This window comes from Oryzias latipes, chromosome 11, assembly GCF_053564925.1.
Source record: "Oryzias latipes strain Hd-rR chromosome 11, Olatipes_Hd-rR_3.1".
In the NCBI taxonomy this organism is placed as follows: Eukaryota; Metazoa; Chordata; class Actinopteri; order Beloniformes; family Adrianichthyidae; genus Oryzias; species Oryzias latipes.
The window spans coordinates 13,444,322-13,463,921 of NC_136247.1; the positions used below are offsets into that span (position 1 = coordinate 13,444,322).

The 19,600-nt window shown below is 43.5% G+C and overlaps 3 protein-coding genes across 4 annotated transcripts; 1 reads left to right on the plus strand and 2 right to left on the minus strand.

The window, feature by feature from the left end:
- Positions 1-243: 243 nt before the first annotated feature.
- On the plus strand, positions 244-5,860 carry zbtb22b (zinc finger and BTB domain containing 22b). 2 transcript variants are annotated; one of them, XM_023959935.2, is made up of 5 exons: positions 244-474; positions 1,838-2,044; positions 2,461-3,174; positions 3,373-3,651; positions 3,937-5,860. In XM_023959935.2, exons 2-5 carry the CDS (start codon positions 1,847-1,849, stop codon positions 4,936-4,938), a joined length of 2,193 nt encoding a protein of 730 aa, XP_023815703.1. In that variant the 5' UTR covers positions 244-474; positions 1,838-1,846; the 3' UTR covers positions 4,939-5,860. The 2 variants fall into 2 exon arrangements, with proteins under 2 accessions (XP_023815703.1, XP_023815704.1); XM_023959936.2 differs by lacking the exon at positions 244-474 and adding an exon at positions 543-680.
- A 2,308-nt stretch (positions 5,861-8,168) lies between these two features.
- On the minus strand, positions 8,169-15,196 carry daxx (death-domain associated protein). The gene is made up of 11 exons (XM_004074064.5): positions 14,750-15,196; positions 13,124-13,394; positions 12,359-12,760; positions 12,108-12,239; positions 11,919-12,035; positions 11,603-11,834; positions 10,951-11,108; positions 10,582-10,723; positions 9,934-10,423; positions 9,690-9,819; positions 8,169-9,457 (listed from the first exon to the last, which is right to left on the minus strand). The coding sequence occupies exons 2-11, from the start codon at positions 13,364-13,366 to the stop codon at positions 9,398-9,400; spliced, it is 2,106 nt and encodes a 701-aa protein (XP_004074112.1). The 5' UTR covers positions 13,367-13,394; positions 14,750-15,196; the 3' UTR covers positions 8,169-9,397.
- Positions 15,197-15,856: 660 nt separating this feature from the next.
- tapbp.1 (TAP binding protein (tapasin), tandem duplicate 1) lies at positions 15,857-19,222 on the minus strand. Its single transcript, NM_001201519.1, is given in 8 exon segments — positions 15,857-16,339; positions 16,420-16,448; positions 16,563-16,664; positions 16,832-17,155; positions 17,250-17,609; positions 17,684-17,932; positions 18,053-18,253; positions 19,120-19,222. Coding segments are annotated over 8 exon segments (1,335 nt in total). The 5' UTR covers positions 19,181-19,222; the 3' UTR covers positions 15,857-16,330.
- Between the last annotated feature and the right edge of the window lie 378 nt (positions 19,223-19,600).

Genomic DNA, 19,600 nt, shown 5'->3' on the forward strand with positions numbered 1-19,600 from the left:
AGACAAAATATGGGTGTTTTATTTTGAAATTTTTAGGGAACTTGCCTTTGTAACATTTTTGAAACGCTAAGCTTGCAGGATTTTTATCATTCAAAAAATATATATATAGCAACAGGTAAATATGTTTTTTATATTTTAAATGTTTTTTAATTATTCATGTTATTTTGAAATGACAGTCTGTTGCGCATGTGTAATAAACAGACACGTAAGTCATAGTAAACGCAGGCAGAGCTGCGGATGAACACCTCCGGTCAGATCTTTTCTGTCGGCTAAACCGTCTGGCTCGTGGGCTCGTGTGTCTGGAACCCCGTTAAAGGCGCCGCGTCTCCGTCCGCCGTAGCGGGGATGTGAAGGAACCGAGCCACAGAGTGAACATGCTCCTCCAACTCGGAGCCCTGCGTGCAGCGGCGGGACACTCGGCCCTTTTGTCGCCCGCAAACCGGACCTTTCACGTCTGAAGCGTCAGCTGGAACGGTGAGCTGACCGTCGCTGGCGGAGGCGGCTGTTGGCGCGCTGCCTTCCGCGCTAGCCGCTGTGCTAACGGCACATCTGGATTCTGACGGTTTGTGGAGGCAGCTGCTGTCAGACCGCGGTGCCGTCAGGCCGAACAGTCAACAGCAGCGCGAGCGTCTGCAGCAGAAGTTAGGTTGTTTTTGGAGCCTGAAGCGTCCTCGCTGCTGGTTTGTTTCTACCCGCTGCTGCTAAGTGTCGCTGTAGTCCGGTCTGTAGAGTCAGTCTGGTGGTGCTGGCTTCACATGTTTGAGGTTCTGAACGGGGTTCAGCGCGTATCTCTGAAAAAGGGACAGAAAAAAAATTAAGTAATATATTTTCCGTTAAAAGCTTTATAATGTTGGACAAAGAGAAGCTCGTTTAAACTGACATGCATTAGGGGGGAACTGTTTATGGTTTAGGCTCATGCAAATTCAACTAACATTCAAATTGTAGAGACATTATGAACAGGCTGCAGTAGTAAATAGGATTTATTTTTTCTTTGTTTAAACCTATTTCAGATTAATGGAAGATTTAAAGGAGCAGAACCTGCAGATAAAGAAGGAACTTTCAGAAATTGCAGGAAAAATACAAGAAAACTAGTGTTGAAGAACTAAAGACCATTCCACATAACACATTGTTTCTGCTGTTTTGGTTGAAATTTAAAAAAATGTGTAAAGCTTTCATTTTGTGGCTTTGTGTCTATCAGCTGTTAGTATGACTCCATCCATACCACTGCATTCCCCGTATCCATACATCCATATGCATTAAGATTGAATTCTACTGGTTTCATTTCTCCACGTTTTGCAGATGTGTGTGTGTGTTTGGGGGGCATGCAGGAAAAAAAACATACCACATTTTGTCATTATAGTTCTCCTTACACTAAATTGTGTTTTTTTTTAGTACTTTTAACATGATCTTGTTGCATTTTTCTAAAGATGGAGGACACATGTAAAAAAGCATTAAGCTCAAAATTGCCTTTCTGGGTATTTCTTTATTCAAGTCGTGAATCAGGAGCCGAAAAAGAAATTCCGTTTGAAAAAGGATATAGAAAATAATTTCTGATGCATCCACTTGTAGATGACGATCCGTGTACATCCGTGTAAGGTAGCGGGAGAACACGCTAACAGATGGATGATGGGAAGTCTGGGTGGGCTTGCCCACAACTCAGAGATGAATTTTCCAATGAACAAATGCTGTTCTGCAGGAACTAAGTCCTTGAGATTTTGCCTGAAAATACATAATCATAATTCAAATAGCACTGGGAACGCTGTTACAGTAGATGACCAGAGTGAGACTTAAAGACTTACCGCCGAGGTTCATGCCAGCTCCTCTCCCACACACGCAGCGGCCGCTGATGGAGGTGGGAAGCAGCAGCTCGGACGCCTCGGTGGTGCAGGTGAGCTTCCCCGGCGCCCAGACCTCCGTGCTGGACAGCCTGAACCGGCAGAGGGAGGACGGCAGCCTCTGCGACCTCTCCATCCACGTCCAGGGACAGGTATTCAAGGCCCATCGCTGCGTCCTGGCTGCGTCCTCCCCCTATTTCCACGACCAGGTGAGTGTTTTCTGACTGAAATCCGACATTTGATCGTCAAGGATTTTCTCAGCTGTGGAGGCGTCTGACTCCATCAATAGTTCAGCTCATTTTAAACTCAAACATTCTTGATCACACTAATAAAAGGGAAAGTGTTCCACATTTGAGCTTCATTTTTGGAACATTTTGTCAATCACAGATATCAATAACATTTAGAAGAACATAGATGGCCATGCTGGTCTGTCAGAAAAGAACAATAAAGAGCTGCAGATAAACAGAATCTTTTATTTTCTGTTTTCTAAAGAGGATGTTGATCGTCTGGACCAACTCTAACTTCCTCAGGTGTTTTTGACAAACATCTGAACTATTGCAGTCAGGATCTTCATGGTGACTCAGAATAGATCCTTAGACTGATCGGTGTCTCCGCCTTCCTCCAGGTTCTCCTGAAGAACATGTCTGCAGTCTCCATCCCGGCGGTGATGGACCCGCTCGCATTCGAGAGCGTGCTGAGCTGCGCCTACACCGGTCAGCTGCGGATGCTGCGGGACGACATCGTCAACTACCTCACCGTTGGCAGCGTCCTGCAGATGTGGCACATCGTGGACAAATGCACGGAGCTCCTGAAGGAGGGCCGAGCCGCCGCGGGGGCCGGCACCGGAGGCGGGGCCGTGCAGGAAGGAGCAGGTGGAGGCGAACCGTCTGCCAACCAAGGATGTAGCAGCAGCAACGCCAGCAGAGCTGCAGGCGGAACAAGTGGGGTCAGTCCGGGACGGGTTCTGGAGTCCAGTGAGCCCCAGCGGGCCGCTAACCCCCCCAGCCAGCTGCTGGTGTCTGAGAGCCAGTCCCCCAGCAGCACCAACTACTTCAGCCCCCGAGACGGAAGCAGCTTTGGGGGAGGCGGAGCCGCTGCAGCGGGGTCTGCAGTGGATGGAGGCAGAGCCAGCAACACCCCCAGCTACTGCACCCCATCAGGCGGGGAGGAAGCCCTCCTCATTGAGGAAGAGGAGGAGGATATGGAAGAGGAAGAGGAGGAGGTTTACCATCAGCGGAAGAGAGGCAGAGGAGGAGGCAGTGGCAGGAGGAAGAAGATGAGCTCGGTGTCGGAGCAGGAGGTGGGGGTCAGCGACAGCTTCGGGGTGTCTTCTTATCAGGTGAGGAGAGAAAGCAGCTATGGATACATTTTCCAAACCCTTCATCTGAAATTACAGTCACTTTCTTGAAAACAGTTTTTCATTAAAACTATTTATTTGTAAAAACCCTAAATAGATGAGTTTGCTTTTACTCATTTTTTCTTAGATTAATTAAATAGCTGTGACTGTCTCTTATGTAATGTTAATTTCTACTGAAAGGATGGCGAGGACGCGGCGATGCCTCTGCAGAAACGCCCCACCTACAGTCAGCCCAGCATCATGCCCCGCAAACAGTGGGTGGTGGTGAAAACCGAACGCGCAGAGGACGACGACCTGATCGTGGTGTCAGAGGAGGAGGGCGGCGAAGACGAGGAGGAAGAGGAGGAGAGAGAGATGGAGCTGGTCCGGGAGAGAGAGAGAGGCAACTTCAACATCTCCAACGTTAGGAGCCTTTCTGCTGAGCTGGGGGGTCGACCTGAGGGAGACATGGACTCTCAGGTGATGTGGCGACCACTGAGTGTGGGTGTGGGGGGTGCACTGATGACATTATAATGACTCAATAACCACATGAAATTGGTTTGTTTATAGAAAAAAACGTTTTAGTTTAAAAAGCTACCTTCGGTGTGTCCACTAGAGGGAGACAGAGTGTCAAATTGTGCAAAAAAAAGTTCAGCTTAAAGCTTGTTTTACTTAAAAGTATAGAATTTTATTTTTTCCACTAACCTGAAAAATGCATATTCATAATTAAATATGTTTTGACAAATTCATTTCAACTTTGCATAGGTGGACTTCTGCCAGTCTTCAGAGGACTTCTTCAAGTTTGAGGGCAGTTTGATGGAGCAGACTTTAGCTCAGCACCTTCAGGACAGCGCTGCGGGTCAGAACCAGAACTCTAACCGAGCCGTGTCGGCCCTGCTGGGTCAGGTCCAGAATGCTTCCTCTGCTCGCGCTCAGCTCTTCCCCCTGGACATGCAGGGGAACCAGATCCTCCTGTACAGCCAGGCGTCTGGACTCCCCCTGGACTCTGCAACCTCCCCCCTGGGAGTAGCGGGGGGTGTGATGGGAGGAGGCTCTTTTAAAAGTCCCAATCTGGAGCACGGCGTGGTCCACCTGCAGGGTGGTTTGGGCGTGGATGGGTCTGACAGTGGAGGGGTGGGGGCTGGAGGTGGGTGTGGTGGAGGCTCCGCTAAAGTGTTCATGTGCCACTGCGGGAAGTCGTTCACCCACAAGAGCATGCGGGACCGCCACATCAACATGCACCTGGACCTGCGGCCCTTCCACTGCCCCGTCTGCGCCAAGAAGTTCAAGATGAAGCATCACCTGACGGAGCACATGAAGACGCACACCGGCCTCAAGCCGTACGACTGCCTCGGCTGCGGGAAGAAGTTCATGTGGCGCGACAGCTTCATGAGACACCGCTCACACTGCGAGAGGCGCGGCGGGCCCGGGGAGAGCGCGGAGGGCGGGGCCGGCAGTGACGGGGGCAGGCGAGGGGGCGGTGAGGATGGAGCAGACCTCATTTCCTCCCCTCACCTTCTCCTGTCTGCGGGAGAGAGAAGCCAGGGAGGGATGCTGGGAGGAGGGGCGAGGGGCGGAGCTTCTGGTTCAGCTCAGCAGCACGGCGCAGGAAGCTCTCGCAGCAACATGGCTGCCGCGGGGGGGCTGCTGGGGGTTCCCTCCCAGAGTCCAGGTCAGGATGAGGGACCAGGGATGTTCGGACTCGGGTTGAGTCGAGGTGATGAAGACATGTGTGAAGTCAGCGCAGATGAAAGCAGCGTGACTTAGAAGTGGGTTTGGTTCAGAGGACTCCTGTTTCTGAGCAGTTCTGTGGATTTCCTTCACATGAATCCAAACAGAGAAAGAGATACAGACCCAAAAAAACTCTAAAAACAAAAAAAAATCTGCACTTTGTTACAAGACAGTTTAATGTGAGGCCTTTGTGGACTCAAACCTGTGGAGTTAAATTATTCACTGCAATGAAAATGACCTCATGAACACGGACCTGCCGTCCCTCCATAAACTACACATTTAACTTTGTGATGTTTAGCATCTTTACTTTTTCTGTTTCTGTATGTTTCCAACAACAAAACCAAAAATTAGATTAAAAAAAACATTTTATTTCTGTAAAAACATCAGCAGTAGAGAAAATCTGAGGTTAAAACTACGATTATCCAAATGTCTAAATAATGAAATGTGTTCCTGACAGGAAGTCTGAAACATTCCACCATCCAATGAGCTTCTGTGAGGAAGCTGCTGCTTTGTTCTATGTATCGTTCAGAGTTTTAATCCCCACCACTGTAAATATGTAGAAATATATGAATATACTGATCTCATCAGACATTGAAAATGTTTCAGTGTTGACTCACGTTTGTAATCAGAAATGTTAAGGTGTTGCTGATCATTTTCCTCACAGGTACTTGAAAGCCTCGTAGCTTTTGTGCACAAACGTCCCGTTTTCCTTAAAGACACCGACATGACCTCACTGCTCGATGGAAATGAGTTTTTATTTAGCAGAAACATGTTTGACTGACAGTGATCATTCCAGAGGGAAAGATTTTGTGAATCAGTCGCACAGAAATAAAAAGAACTTCACAGAAGCAGCAGCTGATTTGTTCATTCTTAGGATCAGTTTGATGCTAATCTTTCTGCTAACTGAATATATGATGATGAATCTGTGAAAAAGGATTTTAATAAATGCTTTACTTCACCTTTTTTGATGAGAATCATGACTGACAGAAACACAGAGTTTAAATCAGATTACCAAGATTATATTCATAATAATAATCAATTAATAATCCTATAATAATTTGCACTGCTTATGTTTGTATCTTTCCAAATCCTGTCCAAACACAGAAATTTGGGCACAAGATTGTTTTAATGTCAAAGTTATTCACCTGCACTTTAGAAAAAAAAAATTTAAGTTAAAGATCTGAATTATAGAAACATTTTAGAGTCAAATTCTGATCTTTGGATGTGGTTTTGATCTTATAAATAATAACTAAACACTCATAGTTCCTGTTATGGGATGTGGGGAGTTTTAACACCTGTGGAAAACTGTAAAAATCATTGTTCATTGGCTCATTGTTTAAATAAAAGTTTAAAACAATGTAGGCCCCTTCATGATGGTCGATATGCCATTAAATTATATTAAGTTAAATTGAAACAAAGAAAAAATCCATAATTCAAAGATGTTACTACTAATTAACCCTTGTGCTATCTTAGCTGACCCCACCCTTACTTTGACGTGTTCTCCCTACCATGACAAAGGTGGATAAAGGTGGAAAGATTTCATGTAATCCATGGACACCAGTGAAGATCACAAATCATTGAAGAAAAAAGGTTCAGAGCACTGTCTAGTGGGTCTAGATGACCCAACTCCCAATGTTAAAGTGCCTAAGATAGCACAAGGGTTACATTTATGCAAAAGTTTAAAAAAACATTTATTTGAAACCAAAAAAGAGATGGAATAAAATATCCAAATACCGTATTTTCCGGACTATAAGTCGCCCTTTTTTTCATAGTTTGGCAAAGGGTGCGAGTTATACTCCGCAGCGACTTATATTAGAAATAAATTGAAATGAATACATTGTTAACCCTCCTGTTATGTTCATTTGTGAGGAACAGAGATGATGTTCCTGGGTCAATTTGATGTATGAGGTATGTTAAGTGTTAAGAGTATGTTAAGTGACTCAGAGAATCAACAAACTTTTTTTACAGTAAGATCTTGAAGGCTAAAAACACAATATTCTATTTTCCAATGATTTTATAGATTCAGAAATGCAATAAAAATGACAACTGTTTCTACAAATACAGGATGAAAACAGAGTATTAGTTGGCCAATGATGCTTCATGAAAGGAATAAAAAAATAAGTTTGAGAAAGAATTACTGTGAAATTATGAGATAAACAGTCTGCTATGATTGTGTCGTATGAGGTTGTGCAAGTTATTAGTTCTTGGTCTCAGATTTTGTCAAATAAATTTCCCGTCAAAATGCGACTTATAGTCCAGTGCGACTTATCTGTGTTTTTTTCTACTTTATAATGCATTTTTGGGCTGGTGCGACTTATACTCCGGTGCGACTTATAGTCCGGAAAATACGGTATATAATCTGTTCATTTACCTTAATTCTTGTTCCCCAACAGTGACACATTTATACTTTTATTTCTGAAACATCAGTGAAAACGTACAAAGAGTTACTTGATGGTTTTCTCGCCGGTTGTGAGGAACAGATCAGTAACAGGAAACATTTGCTTGTCGTTTTCCATGAACTCATTTTAGTTTATGCAAAACAACAAACACAACCCGATTGATTCAAACGCTCTCTACACTCCTAACTGCATTGTATTCAGGAGAAACACTTTGACTGCCATCCGCCTGGCTTTATTTATAGAAATGGACAGAAAACAACTTAGAGTCCAATGTAACTCCATTTTTAAATTCTTCATTTTTTCATTTCTTAGTCATTTGTGGATTTTTGTGGGCCTTCACATTGAGGAAGCAGATAGGGGCCATTGACCCCCCCTTGCCCATGCCTATATCCGCCTGTGGTGAAGAGCTTAAGTTCACTTCTTGGTTATGCACAAACACAACGGTTCTGATGACTCATCCTTTCTGTTCTGAGGCTGCCGTGGGTTTTTAGGGAAATTATAAATGTATTTCAGTCTGCAGCCAAAGGTCACTTTGTCTGTTGTGAGGCAGATCTTCAAAAAGTCTCCAGAAAAAGAAACAAAGAGATTTTATTTAATTTATGAATAAAATGTGTTCAAACATAGCGTTTAAAAAATAAAGGGACGTTTTGGTTTATTAGGTGTACAAGCTGACTTAAAAACAAACTTTCTTTACCTGTGAACACAAACATTAGAAGAAGAAGATTCTTCTCAAATCGATTTGACATTTGTGTCAGGATTTAACAGTGAAGTTTAATCAAAGTGGAACACGGGCCCCTGCAGTGTGTTTGCAGGACACAACATTCCCATTCAGTAACCAAACATTTGAGTCTGAAAAGCATCAGAGCATTGTTTATAAAAATGTCTTTTATTTCAATACCAAAGTGTTCAATTCACAGTGAAAGATGAAACTTGAGCAAAAAAAGATAAATCCTGTTCAAAATATTACAACAACTCCTAGAAGAGCTTTACCCCCCCCCCCCCCCCCCCCAACAAAAAAATATCATTTCACCCGTCATATAAAACTCCATGAAAAGAAAGGATTGGAAAGGAAGTCCATCATCCACCAAAGCCTCTACGGACAGAAAAGCTGCAATTTAGCAAATATTTTAGGAGATTTTAGCCTTAACGATGCTACATTTGCTCCAGCATTACCAAACTGACCACTCTGCCTTATGATGACTCTTCCTGCAGCATGAACTGATGGGTTTTCATTGTATTCATGGCAAAAAAACATTTTTTTTCTATTCTGCTGTTTCTTTAAAGGTAATACTGTAACAACCAGAATTTTCTTTAACTGCTGCCATTTTAATGCAGGAATGTTTTAGAAGCCTAGAATACCAAAGAGACAAACAAACAGAAAATAAAGCTTTTAGGTTCAGTTTGAATGTAGAAACCTGGCTGTGCAGAGTGGCCAGCAGAGGGCAGTGTCACAATGGTCAACGCGTCATCCAAATGTAAAAAAAAGTCAGAAAATTCTTCTTTTTTTCCTTTTTGGAAGCTTGATCATTGATTTTAGCTTCCTAGTCTGTCAACTGCAGTTAAATTCAAATGTGTTATTTTTTAAATGGAGTTTTGTTTCTTTTTTTGAGTCTTATCCATTGAAAAGTTACTAAAGATCCTTAGCATGGGTTGTTTGTCCTCGCTGTCTACCGGGGCAGCAGCACAAACCACGACTCAAACTCAACAACAGCAAGTAAAACAAAGTGTTTGAGAAGTCCATATCATAAGGAACTCAATCATAGAGCAGGACAGCTGCACATTAACAAATCATTCATGTGCTGACTCACACACACACATTCTGACCTGAAGCCACTGAATCAACTGGTTTACGGCTTTTTAATCTGTGTGTGAGAGGGTGGTCGATGATGCGATCCATCTGGACCGGCCCCCTGGGAATAGTAGTCACTGACAAGGCCACGCAAAGTGACTTGACGATCAGTCTGAAAGCTCCAAATGTTAGTGCATCCACGACAGAAGAGCACCAGAGAGCAGCAGGGAGGAAGTCGCCGTCATCTTCTTCAGCTGCAGAGAGGGAAAGGTTCCGGAAAAAAACAATGTTTTTCTCAAAGCTGGCATCACTCCGAGTCGGAGAGGACGATGACCTCGAAGGGGTCGCACTGGGTCGCCACGTTGACCTGAAAACAGAGAGGAGGTTGCCAGGGTTACTGCACTGCTGCTGCGGCTCGGCAAGAACTTTTTCAGGACAAGTTTGGATCATTTTTGTCAGTGTGAACACAGAAAAGCAATCAAACCACAAAAAGTCCCCTTTACTAGAGAAAAAAAAAACTTTATAAGGCTCAGAAAACACAAAGTCTTTGTTTTGTAGAGCGGAACATTATCAAAAAGTTGATGCTGTTTTCTTTCCACCTTATTCTTCTTGGGGGGGGGTGTAGACGGAGAGCTCCTGCCCCGGCTTTTGGGTGGAGTTGCTGCTCTGAAAGACTCTTCGTGGTGTGGAGAAGTGCAGACGCCCATATCCAGAGGAATATCTGCCTCACTGAGGAGGAGGAGGAGTCAGAAGACCGTCAAAGACTAAACAAATGTTTCATGTGAGACAAAGGCGTGTCCACCTAAACGCTATTTCCTCCATCTGTCATCAGAGCATCCTCACCTGTCATGGTTTATTATGAGGTTTGTCTTTTTGGGGTTTTGCGGCGTCGTTTCCTCCCTCTTCCTCTTCTGTGCCCGTGTTGCTCTGGTACTGGAAAGCGGCGCCGTGCCGTTGGTCGTCTGAGCGTCCCGCTTTCCCACAGCCACGGTTTGCTGCCCAGATGAGGGTTTCTCACCGGAAACCCAGCAGCGGCCTGAGGGCTCCTCTGTGCTGTGGGAGGAGCCTGTGGGCTCCTGGGGTTGATCAGCGTTCCCGTTGACTAAAGCTTGATCGTCGCCAGCCTGCGCGGGCTCTGAGTGGGCGGGGCTTTGAGGTAAGGAGAGGTCAGAGATCGGAGAGATTTGAGACTTTGTTTCATCCGAAGCAGGACTTCCATTTGTGATGGGCTCCTCTTCATCTGCAAACATGTCGGGCGACTGGTCGTAGGTCTGCTCCTCCTTGATGTCACCTTCGTTTTCAGCCTCGTTTCCATCCTCCTCTTCCTCATCATCTGCAGATGGAAGCAAACAGGATAAATCAATCCCCTCTTCTCATTTACACAGATCACATTTCAGACGTCTTTGTTATAAAGCCATCTTCAGCTTTATGGAAGCCCCGCCCACTAGCTTAAAGCTATGATGATCTGAATTCTCGTATTTCTGTTCTGACCTGGTCCATCCTGCTGAGTGCTGGCTTCAATCTCGTCCTTAATGTCTGGGTCTGAGGATTCATCCTCTTCATCGTCCTCTTCTTCTTCTTCCTCCTCCTCCACCACTCCGTTTGTCCCTTTTGTCTTAACTTCTTTGTTTGCCTGAAAATGAGAAAAGAATTAAAACGGGGAGGAAAACAGATGAGCGTGAAGCGTCCATCTTCCCATCCTGATTACCGAAGGCGGCTAAAAAAGCTTCACATCATCAAACGTTGAAAAAGAAAAAGAAGGTTAAACGCTTTCAATTCCTGACTGCAAACATTTGTTGATGCAGTTTCTGCTCGTTGACTTCAGTAGAAGTGCAGATACGTGACATTTTCGTCCCTCACCACATCTTTGCCCTGCCGTCTCAGCCTCTCCTGCTCCTCCACGTCTTCCTGCTTGACGGCGTATTTGGTGATGACTTCCTCCAGGCGGGACATGGCGACCTCTCTGTTGGAGCGCAGCTTCTGCTGCAGAGACGAGTCCGACAGAGCGGGGTCTGCAGCTTCAGACAAAAGACGGGAAAACAGCTTTAAAACTCTGGAGATTTAGTAGCACAGAGACTTGAATTCTTTGAATCTTATGCAATTTGATGTAGAGAGGAGGAGCGTGTAACAGCTGATTCTGTTTGTTCAGAGGTCAGTTTGAAACATTTTGTGAAAAGCCCTCCAAACATTTACTAAAGTGGACTTTAGCCAGAGCTGGTTTAAAAATAAACATCTAGTCATGAGCTTTTAATGGATTTAGAAACCAGTTGTAAAAGATTAAAATTAAGAACAAATTTAAAATCCAAGCTCCTTCAGAGATTATTTCTCTAAAAGTGAATTCACACCCTTGATAGAAAAACAAAAGGTTTCTATGGTTTCTGTGTCAAACTGCATTAAAGTATAAACACATTAAATAAAAGAAACGTGACGGCATGGTTCCTCATGTAAACTCTTTAAGGAAGGATCCAACCAAACAGCAGCGAGCAGCTTTTCTCTCAGCTGGGAGTCTCACTGGGTTTGTAGTTGTCTGTGAGGTGAGAGCCAAAGTTGTAGAACATGTCGTTGAGTCGGCGCCTCTGCAGGAGGTCGCCCGTCTCCCTGAAGGCCTCCTGAGCGATCTGGTTCAGATGGCTCTTGCTCAAGCACAGGTTGTGGCGCTCGTTGGCCCGCAGAACCTGCTGGAGGATGTCTTGATAATCCGGAGGGTTCTTCTGCACCTCGGGACTGTTGATGAAGCGCTGGATCTAACAAAGGAGGAAAAGATAAACGAGGAACTGGGAGGTTATGTTCCAAGATATTTAGGGAAACCTTTAAAGCCGTCAGCTCACTCTCTTGTTGATCTCAGGGTATCGAGTGCTTTTGTACTCGATCCTCTCCTCAATGGCTCGGCCCGTTAACGTGTTGCAGCCCTTCAGTTCACACAGCTTTTCATAGATCTTCATCAACTGGGAAAGAAATGAATGCCTGTTACCAAACACCGTTTGACCTTTTGTTCCACAATCAGATGTGCATCAGACCTTCCGCTTCAGCTTGTGCTCCTGGATGTAGATGGAGTCTTCAGCTTCCAAGTCATTCAGGCTAAGCTCAGTTTGCTGCAGACGGAAGATCTCATCGTTGTAAACCTTTAGGAGATTCTCCAGGTACGCGATCTGAGAGGGAGACATGTGCTCCAGATATTTAGTCTGGCATCGTCTGATTTCAGGAATAAAACAAGTACAGGATTAACACTGACTGTCTTTTTTTTTTTAGGTTTATTGTCTGTACCGACCTGTTTCCTTGAGGCCCTTTTAGCTCTTTTTTCCTCTTTTTGATCTTGCTCTTTGTTGTCTTCCTGCACTCCAGAAGTAGAAGGTTGCTCTTCGTCACTCCTCTTCTCACTGTTAGGGGGAACGGAGGTAGACTGAACAGAAGCTGATGTTGAGGTAGAGGGCGCCGCCTTGGAGAGGGTCAGTCTCCTTTTATCCCTGTGCTGTTTGAGCACCGTGCACAGTTCATTGATGAAGACAAAGGTTTTGGAGCGGTTGTTCTGAGCGCGAGTTAGACATCCTTTCAGAGTGTTCCTGAACTCCACAGAGGACAGAAACTCTGGACACGTCTTGGAGTGTTTCAGCTGCAGGTATTCCAGGACCTCCGGGCACTCCTTGGTCTGAGCGGAGCAATGCTCCACAAACTACAGGAAAGACACGAGAGAATCAAACACTGAAGATGAATCATGCAGATCATTACACCTTTCATATTACACCTTTATAAGACTTTTACAAAACAGAAAAAGATTCAATTGTGACTCACAGAGAAAGTCAAACAGATGAACTGTAAAAGCTTTCAACAATTTAACATCTTAAATGTTTCTAACAATCTATTCCGAAGCACATAAAAACATATTTTATCACAAAATATTAAGGAAAAAAACAGTAGATATCAGCAATATTAGCACAAACAAAAACCTGCTGGGTGTTAAAATATTCTTTATTTTAGAAGTTGAAGAAGACCACAGAAGAGAGGGTGGGCTCAGTAAAAACCTGAAGCAGCTCACCTCAGAGAACAGTTTCTGATTCTCAGCTAGAAGACCCTGAGCTTCCTTCTTCCCTGAGACTTGGTGACTTGGGGACATGGCGGCGTGCACGGCCACCAAGTGCTGACCTTTGGGCGGTAAGGCGTTTCTGGAGCCATGATCAGAGGAGGGAGTAGTAGCGGAAAAAGAGGGCTGGGGGCTGTCCTCGTTGTCTTCATCCAGAACTATGATCTCATCTCCCATTGAGGCAGGAGCCACCGCCATCTAAACCCTGACGGATTCTGCTGTGAATCTGCAAACAGGAAAAACACGCTGGTCGTGACAAAAGGTACAGAAGCAAGACGTGGAAGGATTATTGATTTCAAAAATCTATTCATATATTAGTAAATATTGGGGGGTCAGTGGTGAAAAACATTTTTCACAACTTATTTCCTACTGTTTAGTCCTTGTTACAAAAACCAGCAACTAATAATTTATCAGGGGTCCAAAAAAATCAATTTATATAAAAAAATCTATTACTAATTGGCTTATTTTATTTTAAATGTTTATAAACAAACCCATAGAGCCTGAATGGAAGCACAGTTGTCTGTCCAATGAAAACCACAGATATGAACACATGATTATGTTGGTAAAAAGGTATAAAATTCATCAGGAATAAAAAAACGTTGTTTCTGGTAAACGTTGTCAGTTTCTCTTCGTGGTGTGGACTCTACTGTTTTTGCCCTTTTCACGAGTGACCAAAACACAAGACGTCCAATCACAAGCCTGCTTCTATCAATGAAAACTAACTGAACCACAATAAATAAGTGGGATGTTGTGTGCACAAAACTAGCCCTCCTTTTTCCCAGCACCTCTAACAATGTATGAATAAATGAATATGAGATGTTTTAACCATAAAGAACAGAACAGTCTAGAAGGCCCTAAATGCAGGTTTGAATCGTGGAAGCTGTTGAATTTATAGTTCTAAATGTCAAATGAATAATAAAAATCTAGATTTTATTCATTAAAGGATTGGACTGTATTGCCACAAAGCTAGTTATATATTTTACAGATGAAAATCTCAACGCATGGGTCATGATGTACTGAGATGCTGAGAGAGAAAGATACACAACACGGTATCTGGTGAGAATGTGGACAAAAACGTCTCACAGTGAAACAGGATTATTAAAGATCCAAAAAGATAAAAACACTGCAATAATAATCGTCCACACGGCTGCAATGCTGACCTGAAAATACCGAGATGCAGACAAAGAAATGGCACTTTTCTGTTGCCTGATCGACACAAATTAGACTTATTTTTAAGACGAAAATGCTCGGAATGCAAAAATGAAATGGCTCGACGACAAATAGCACTGATGTCTATTTTGCTTTTGATTATTCAACATTAAAAAAAATCTGTCTAGTAGCCTTATCTGATTTACATCAACTTTAATTACCAAAATTTTTTCCTGTTTACTTTTACATCCTGAGTCTGTCTCTCTCGTAGTTTTCTGGTCAACGAAAAAAAATGAAGGCGAATATTCAACAGAACTTAATCTAAAGTGAAAACAAAAGGAAATTTTGTAAAAACTGATCACAAAACATGGCAGATACGGTGCTTATAATTCTGAGAAAACACGACTGGGTGCATATTATTAAAACACTCACCTTTTATTCAGGAACAATAGAAACGTAAATGTTGCTCTTCAGGAACGCACAGCAGTTTTTAAGCTAAGATTAGCAACAGAGCAGCTACTGTAACTTTTCTTGTAAATCCAAACGGAATATAGGAAAAACGGCATGATTTCCTGGTTATTTAACTAACAGATTAAAGTTATTAATACTTCATGGATGCGTTTTTTAGGATAGCAAAGTCTTTTGGCTAATTTAGATCTCGTAAATTTAGCTCCACGAACTGCTAGAAACCGAAAATGTGCCCGCGACACTCAGACCAATGCCAAGGCCTCTCATTGGTGGAAAGAATAAAGATCCAGTAAAAATGTCTGCTATTGGCCAGAGTGGAAGACAACAACACTACGTCTTCTTCTACGGATCTTCCGTTACGATTTGTGAGTACACTCTCCAACAAAACAGACATTTAGTGGAAAAAACAGTGAACTGCAGAGTGTCTGAGCGCTCTAGATCAGTGTTTTTCAACCTTTTTAGAGCCAAAGCACGCTTTATCCTTGACAAAAATCCCGCGGCACATCAGCATCCAACTCATAGTCTGCATGATGTACAGTCCCTCCGCAATCTCACATGCATTTTTGTGATGATTGTGGCAGAAAAAGCTGGAAGTTGCAGCTGTTTTTTCTAAAAGATGTAATAAAAGTATGTCTATTATTTAGCTGCCTACGTAAGCTGCAGTTGTTTTAGCTTTAAATTTCCTCTATTCTAGATTATTTTCTTGCATTCAGACTCCTCATTTGTAGGGCATAATAAAGTGATTTTTAAACCTGGTTAATACCATTACATGTCACACATTTGTTCTCTGCATTTGACTGTGAGCAGCAGACACAACCGTACACAGGAACTGGATTGGATTCACCCCCTTAATGCTGAGTGTCAATTTTTAGAGTCTGTGGTATGACTCGGCCTAGATTTGAATTTACGACGTTCCAGTCATAGGGCAGACACTCTACCACAAGGCCACTGAGCTGGTTAAAACATGGTTAATCATGATGCATATTATGTCCAAATGTAAGAAGAGTTAACTTGGAGAACCACGCCATCAAGTATAATAAACGTTTAGAAATGGACAGATAAAGCACAATTAAAATGACTTCTTACAACCTTTTATTTTTGGAATTTTTACAACAATTTTGTCAACATTTCAGCAGAACTTTGACAAACACACAAAAAAAGACAGACATTCATTAATTGTAATACAATGTACAAATATTCTGGGCTTCCTATTTACAAACGTGCTTTACTTTATTAATTAGGACAGTTGTTTTGCATCTTCAGTGAAACATATTTCTCAAAAAACAAAACAAAACACAGCCTCCAGTCACAGTTTAGAAATCCCCAAAGTGAAACTTGAAGCGTTCTTTCGGTTTTTATGATGTCATGCTTTCAAGATAAGAACATTAAAAGAAAGGGGTGGTCAAATAATTTTCTGTAAAAATGGTACGGTCCAAACCAGCAACCAATCAACCAAAGGCACCAAAGAGCTGGACAGCTGCACATGAAACCCCATCAGAAGTATGAGACACCTTGATGATTTAGTGACAAACGTCTGCTTTGTCATCACTTATCCTGTTGTGAGAGAAATAACAGATGTTATTCACAAGAGTGAAAGACTGTTAACATTTACGTAAATAAATGAGTGAACTTGCCTTGTTGGGTTTAGCAGCCTCATCAGATCCTGAAAACAACGAGTGGAGAAGTCAGGAATGTCTATTTACACCAAAAACTCCCATATGACGGCACATTTAAAACATATTCAATATTTCAGTGAACAATGATGTTGTCTTGGTACCTGAGCTGGTAAAAGTCCATGAAGCAAACTTAATGAGGCCGTAGAGCACCAAGGCCACACCCACCATCGCCATGGAGTCCTCGATGGACGGCGAGCTGAACCCTTCAGGTAAAACCAAAAACACTTTTCAACACTTTTGCTATGAAGGTAAACTCACAAACCCGTCATTCAAATAATTCAACATTTCCATACGTTATATGTTCAGCTCTTTATTGAAAAATGTTAGAATCCAAATAATTCAGAGCGTGTGACGATAAAAGTGAGGTTACCGATCACACTGAGGGTCACGCTGGCCCGCCGCGTGCCGCCACGGTGAACAGCGACGCAGCTGATCTCCCCCCCTCTGCCCAGGTCCAGCTTGGACGTGTCCAGCTGCAGCCGGGTGCTCTGGCTGTAGGTGCCGTCCCAGGCCTGCCGGTGACCCGACATGCTGCCCGACCCCAGGGACCGGCTCTTCCCATCTGCCCCTCTGAACTCCCAGCTCAGGTCTACCGGGAGAGGGACGAAGCCGGAGGCTTCACACTGGATGTTCAAAACCTGACCCGGGACGGCGAGGGGGAGGGGGGACGGGTGGATGGAGAGGGATGGAGGTTCTAGACAAACATGGAAACAAAAAAGCGCATATGGTTCTCCATCAACAGAATCTTTTTTTTCCATCAGGAATGTCTTTTCGATCCTTCCTCTCACCTACGACCTCCAGCTCCATGGCCACCTGAGCCAGCAGGTACGGCAGGAACACTGAGCAGATATACGTCCCAGAATGCTGCACTTTGGTCTCCTGCAGGATCAGCGACGCGTTTCCTCTCTCGTGCAGAGCCTCAAAGTCCAGCGTGGCCCCCTCCTCTAAAGTGTCAGCCAGACGGTCCGTCTTACCATCATAGGCCAGAACGAGGCGGCCGTCACCTCTGAACTGATACCGCCACTCGACGGCGAAGCCCGTCTCTGACAGAGGAGACAACGGGTCGGCCCAGAAGCTGCAGTCCAGCGTGAACGGCTGCCCCAGCCTGGCCTGAGCCGTCATGGTTGTACTGGTCAGGCTCAGGATCACTGAGGACACAGACAGACGTTTGTGAGGCAGACGCACTAAACCTTTGGCTGTTTCAAAGACAAACAGTAAATACCGCTGTGCTCCTTGGTTCCTGATGGAGCGCGTGTGATGGTGGCAACCCCCCGCTGTTCATCCACGCCATGGAAGGAGGCTGAAAACCAGTCGGCCTGCAGGTACACGGGGCTGAAGGCGTTCTCCGTGAGGGAGCGGACCCACGCCAGGCTGGAGGGCTGCGGCAGGAAGGGGTTCACTTCACACTGAGGCTTCTTGATGGAGCCGCGGGGCGGGTTGAAAGAGCGGTGGCACAGAGTTTCAGCGGGGTCTGAGGACAAAAGAGAGAAACAATCATAGAATATGATTTCTGATCATCATGGAAGGTTTTTTTGACGATAATAATGACAAACAGACGACAGTCATTTGTTCACAGTCCAGCAGAACTGACCTGTAATGACGTAGATCCTGTCGGGGTTGATGTCAGACGGAGCTCGGCTGGACGCTGCGCCGTCGTCACGCTCATCTTTCCTGATGTGAAGCAGAGTTTTTTCCTGAGTCGTGGCTCCAGCTAAACCTCCACCTCGACCCACTTTCTCCTGGACAAACCAGCACTCCAACAGCGGGCAGCTGCTGCTGCTGCTGCTGCAGGCTGCAGACGGGAGACCAGGAACAGCACAACACGGGAATATAGGTTACAACACGTGTTCATGCTTTGTAAATGAGAACTTTTAGTGCTTTACCAAGAGTTGTAACTAAGTGATAATACAGAGCCACAAGTTAGAATAAAATAATCAAAAAATGAAATAAAAACTGGCTTTATAATGCAAAACTAAAACTGCTATAACCTGAAATTAAAAACAAAAGTAAAAGTGAGTTTCTGTGGTCAAATAAAGATATCTGAACAGTTTAGCAATAATTTATGCTTCATTTATCTGCAGTTTAAATATTTTTATTATCTAGTGGAAAATAAATTATGACAAACAGAAACAGATGGAAAACCTTTAACCCAAAGCATTTTAGCCTAATTTGTTTATGTATTTAGTTTGTACTAGTGTTTTTAGTGACTACATGAGCCTTCAATGTACCTTTAAAAGTTTTCGTGTTTTTTTTTTAAGTTTTACTGAGACACGTAGCAGGAACTTTATTATTTAAACTTAAAGGTTTTTTCCCACTAAACTCCTTAAATAAATATACGTTTTCAAGTAATTCACCCTCACAACCATCATACAACAACATTATTAGAGATATTATAGAAATTAATTTGAAGTTTTCATAAATTCGGCAAACAATCGGCTCACAAAAGAACTATTTGATTTTTAAACGAAAGTTTGACCCAAAACACTTAACAGCATAATTGTTGTTCTTCGCTGCTTTGCTGACGTAAAGCTTGATTCTTTCTAATGTTCCATTAGTAAACAAACTCTTTTTGTAAGTATATTTATCACAGCAGCTGCGTATATGAAACTCGTTTCAGTTTTGTGCGTTTTCTTTGACGGAAGAACGCTGTTCTCTTACCGTGGATGAAGCACCAAAGCGCCACCAGGGAAAGTTTATAAATGGTAGAAAAGTCCGTCATGTTTTTATGTGTCCCATCGACTTTAACTCACGTCTCATCTGTTCTTTTACTCGCTGCAGATCATTAGAGCAGCTGGTTTTCCCCAAAAATATATGCTAGCTCTTTTAGTTTCACTTTCACCTTCAACATGCTAGCGTTAGCGCATAGAGATTTTCACATCAATAAGAATAAAAAGAAAAAAACGAAGAGCAAAATTTGTATAATTGATAATTTAAAAGCAAATATTTAAATTATGTACTTCGAAAAAATGAACAAATAAAATAAAAACAAACTAAAACATAATGCTAACAACGAGTCATCAGGCACCAGACCGCTAGGTGGCGCCACGACCAAAGACATAGACCAGGGGTCGGCAACCCATCGTTTCGGAGCCAAGTGTGGCTCTTTCATCCATCTGTTGTGGCTCCCTGTGACTTTGGA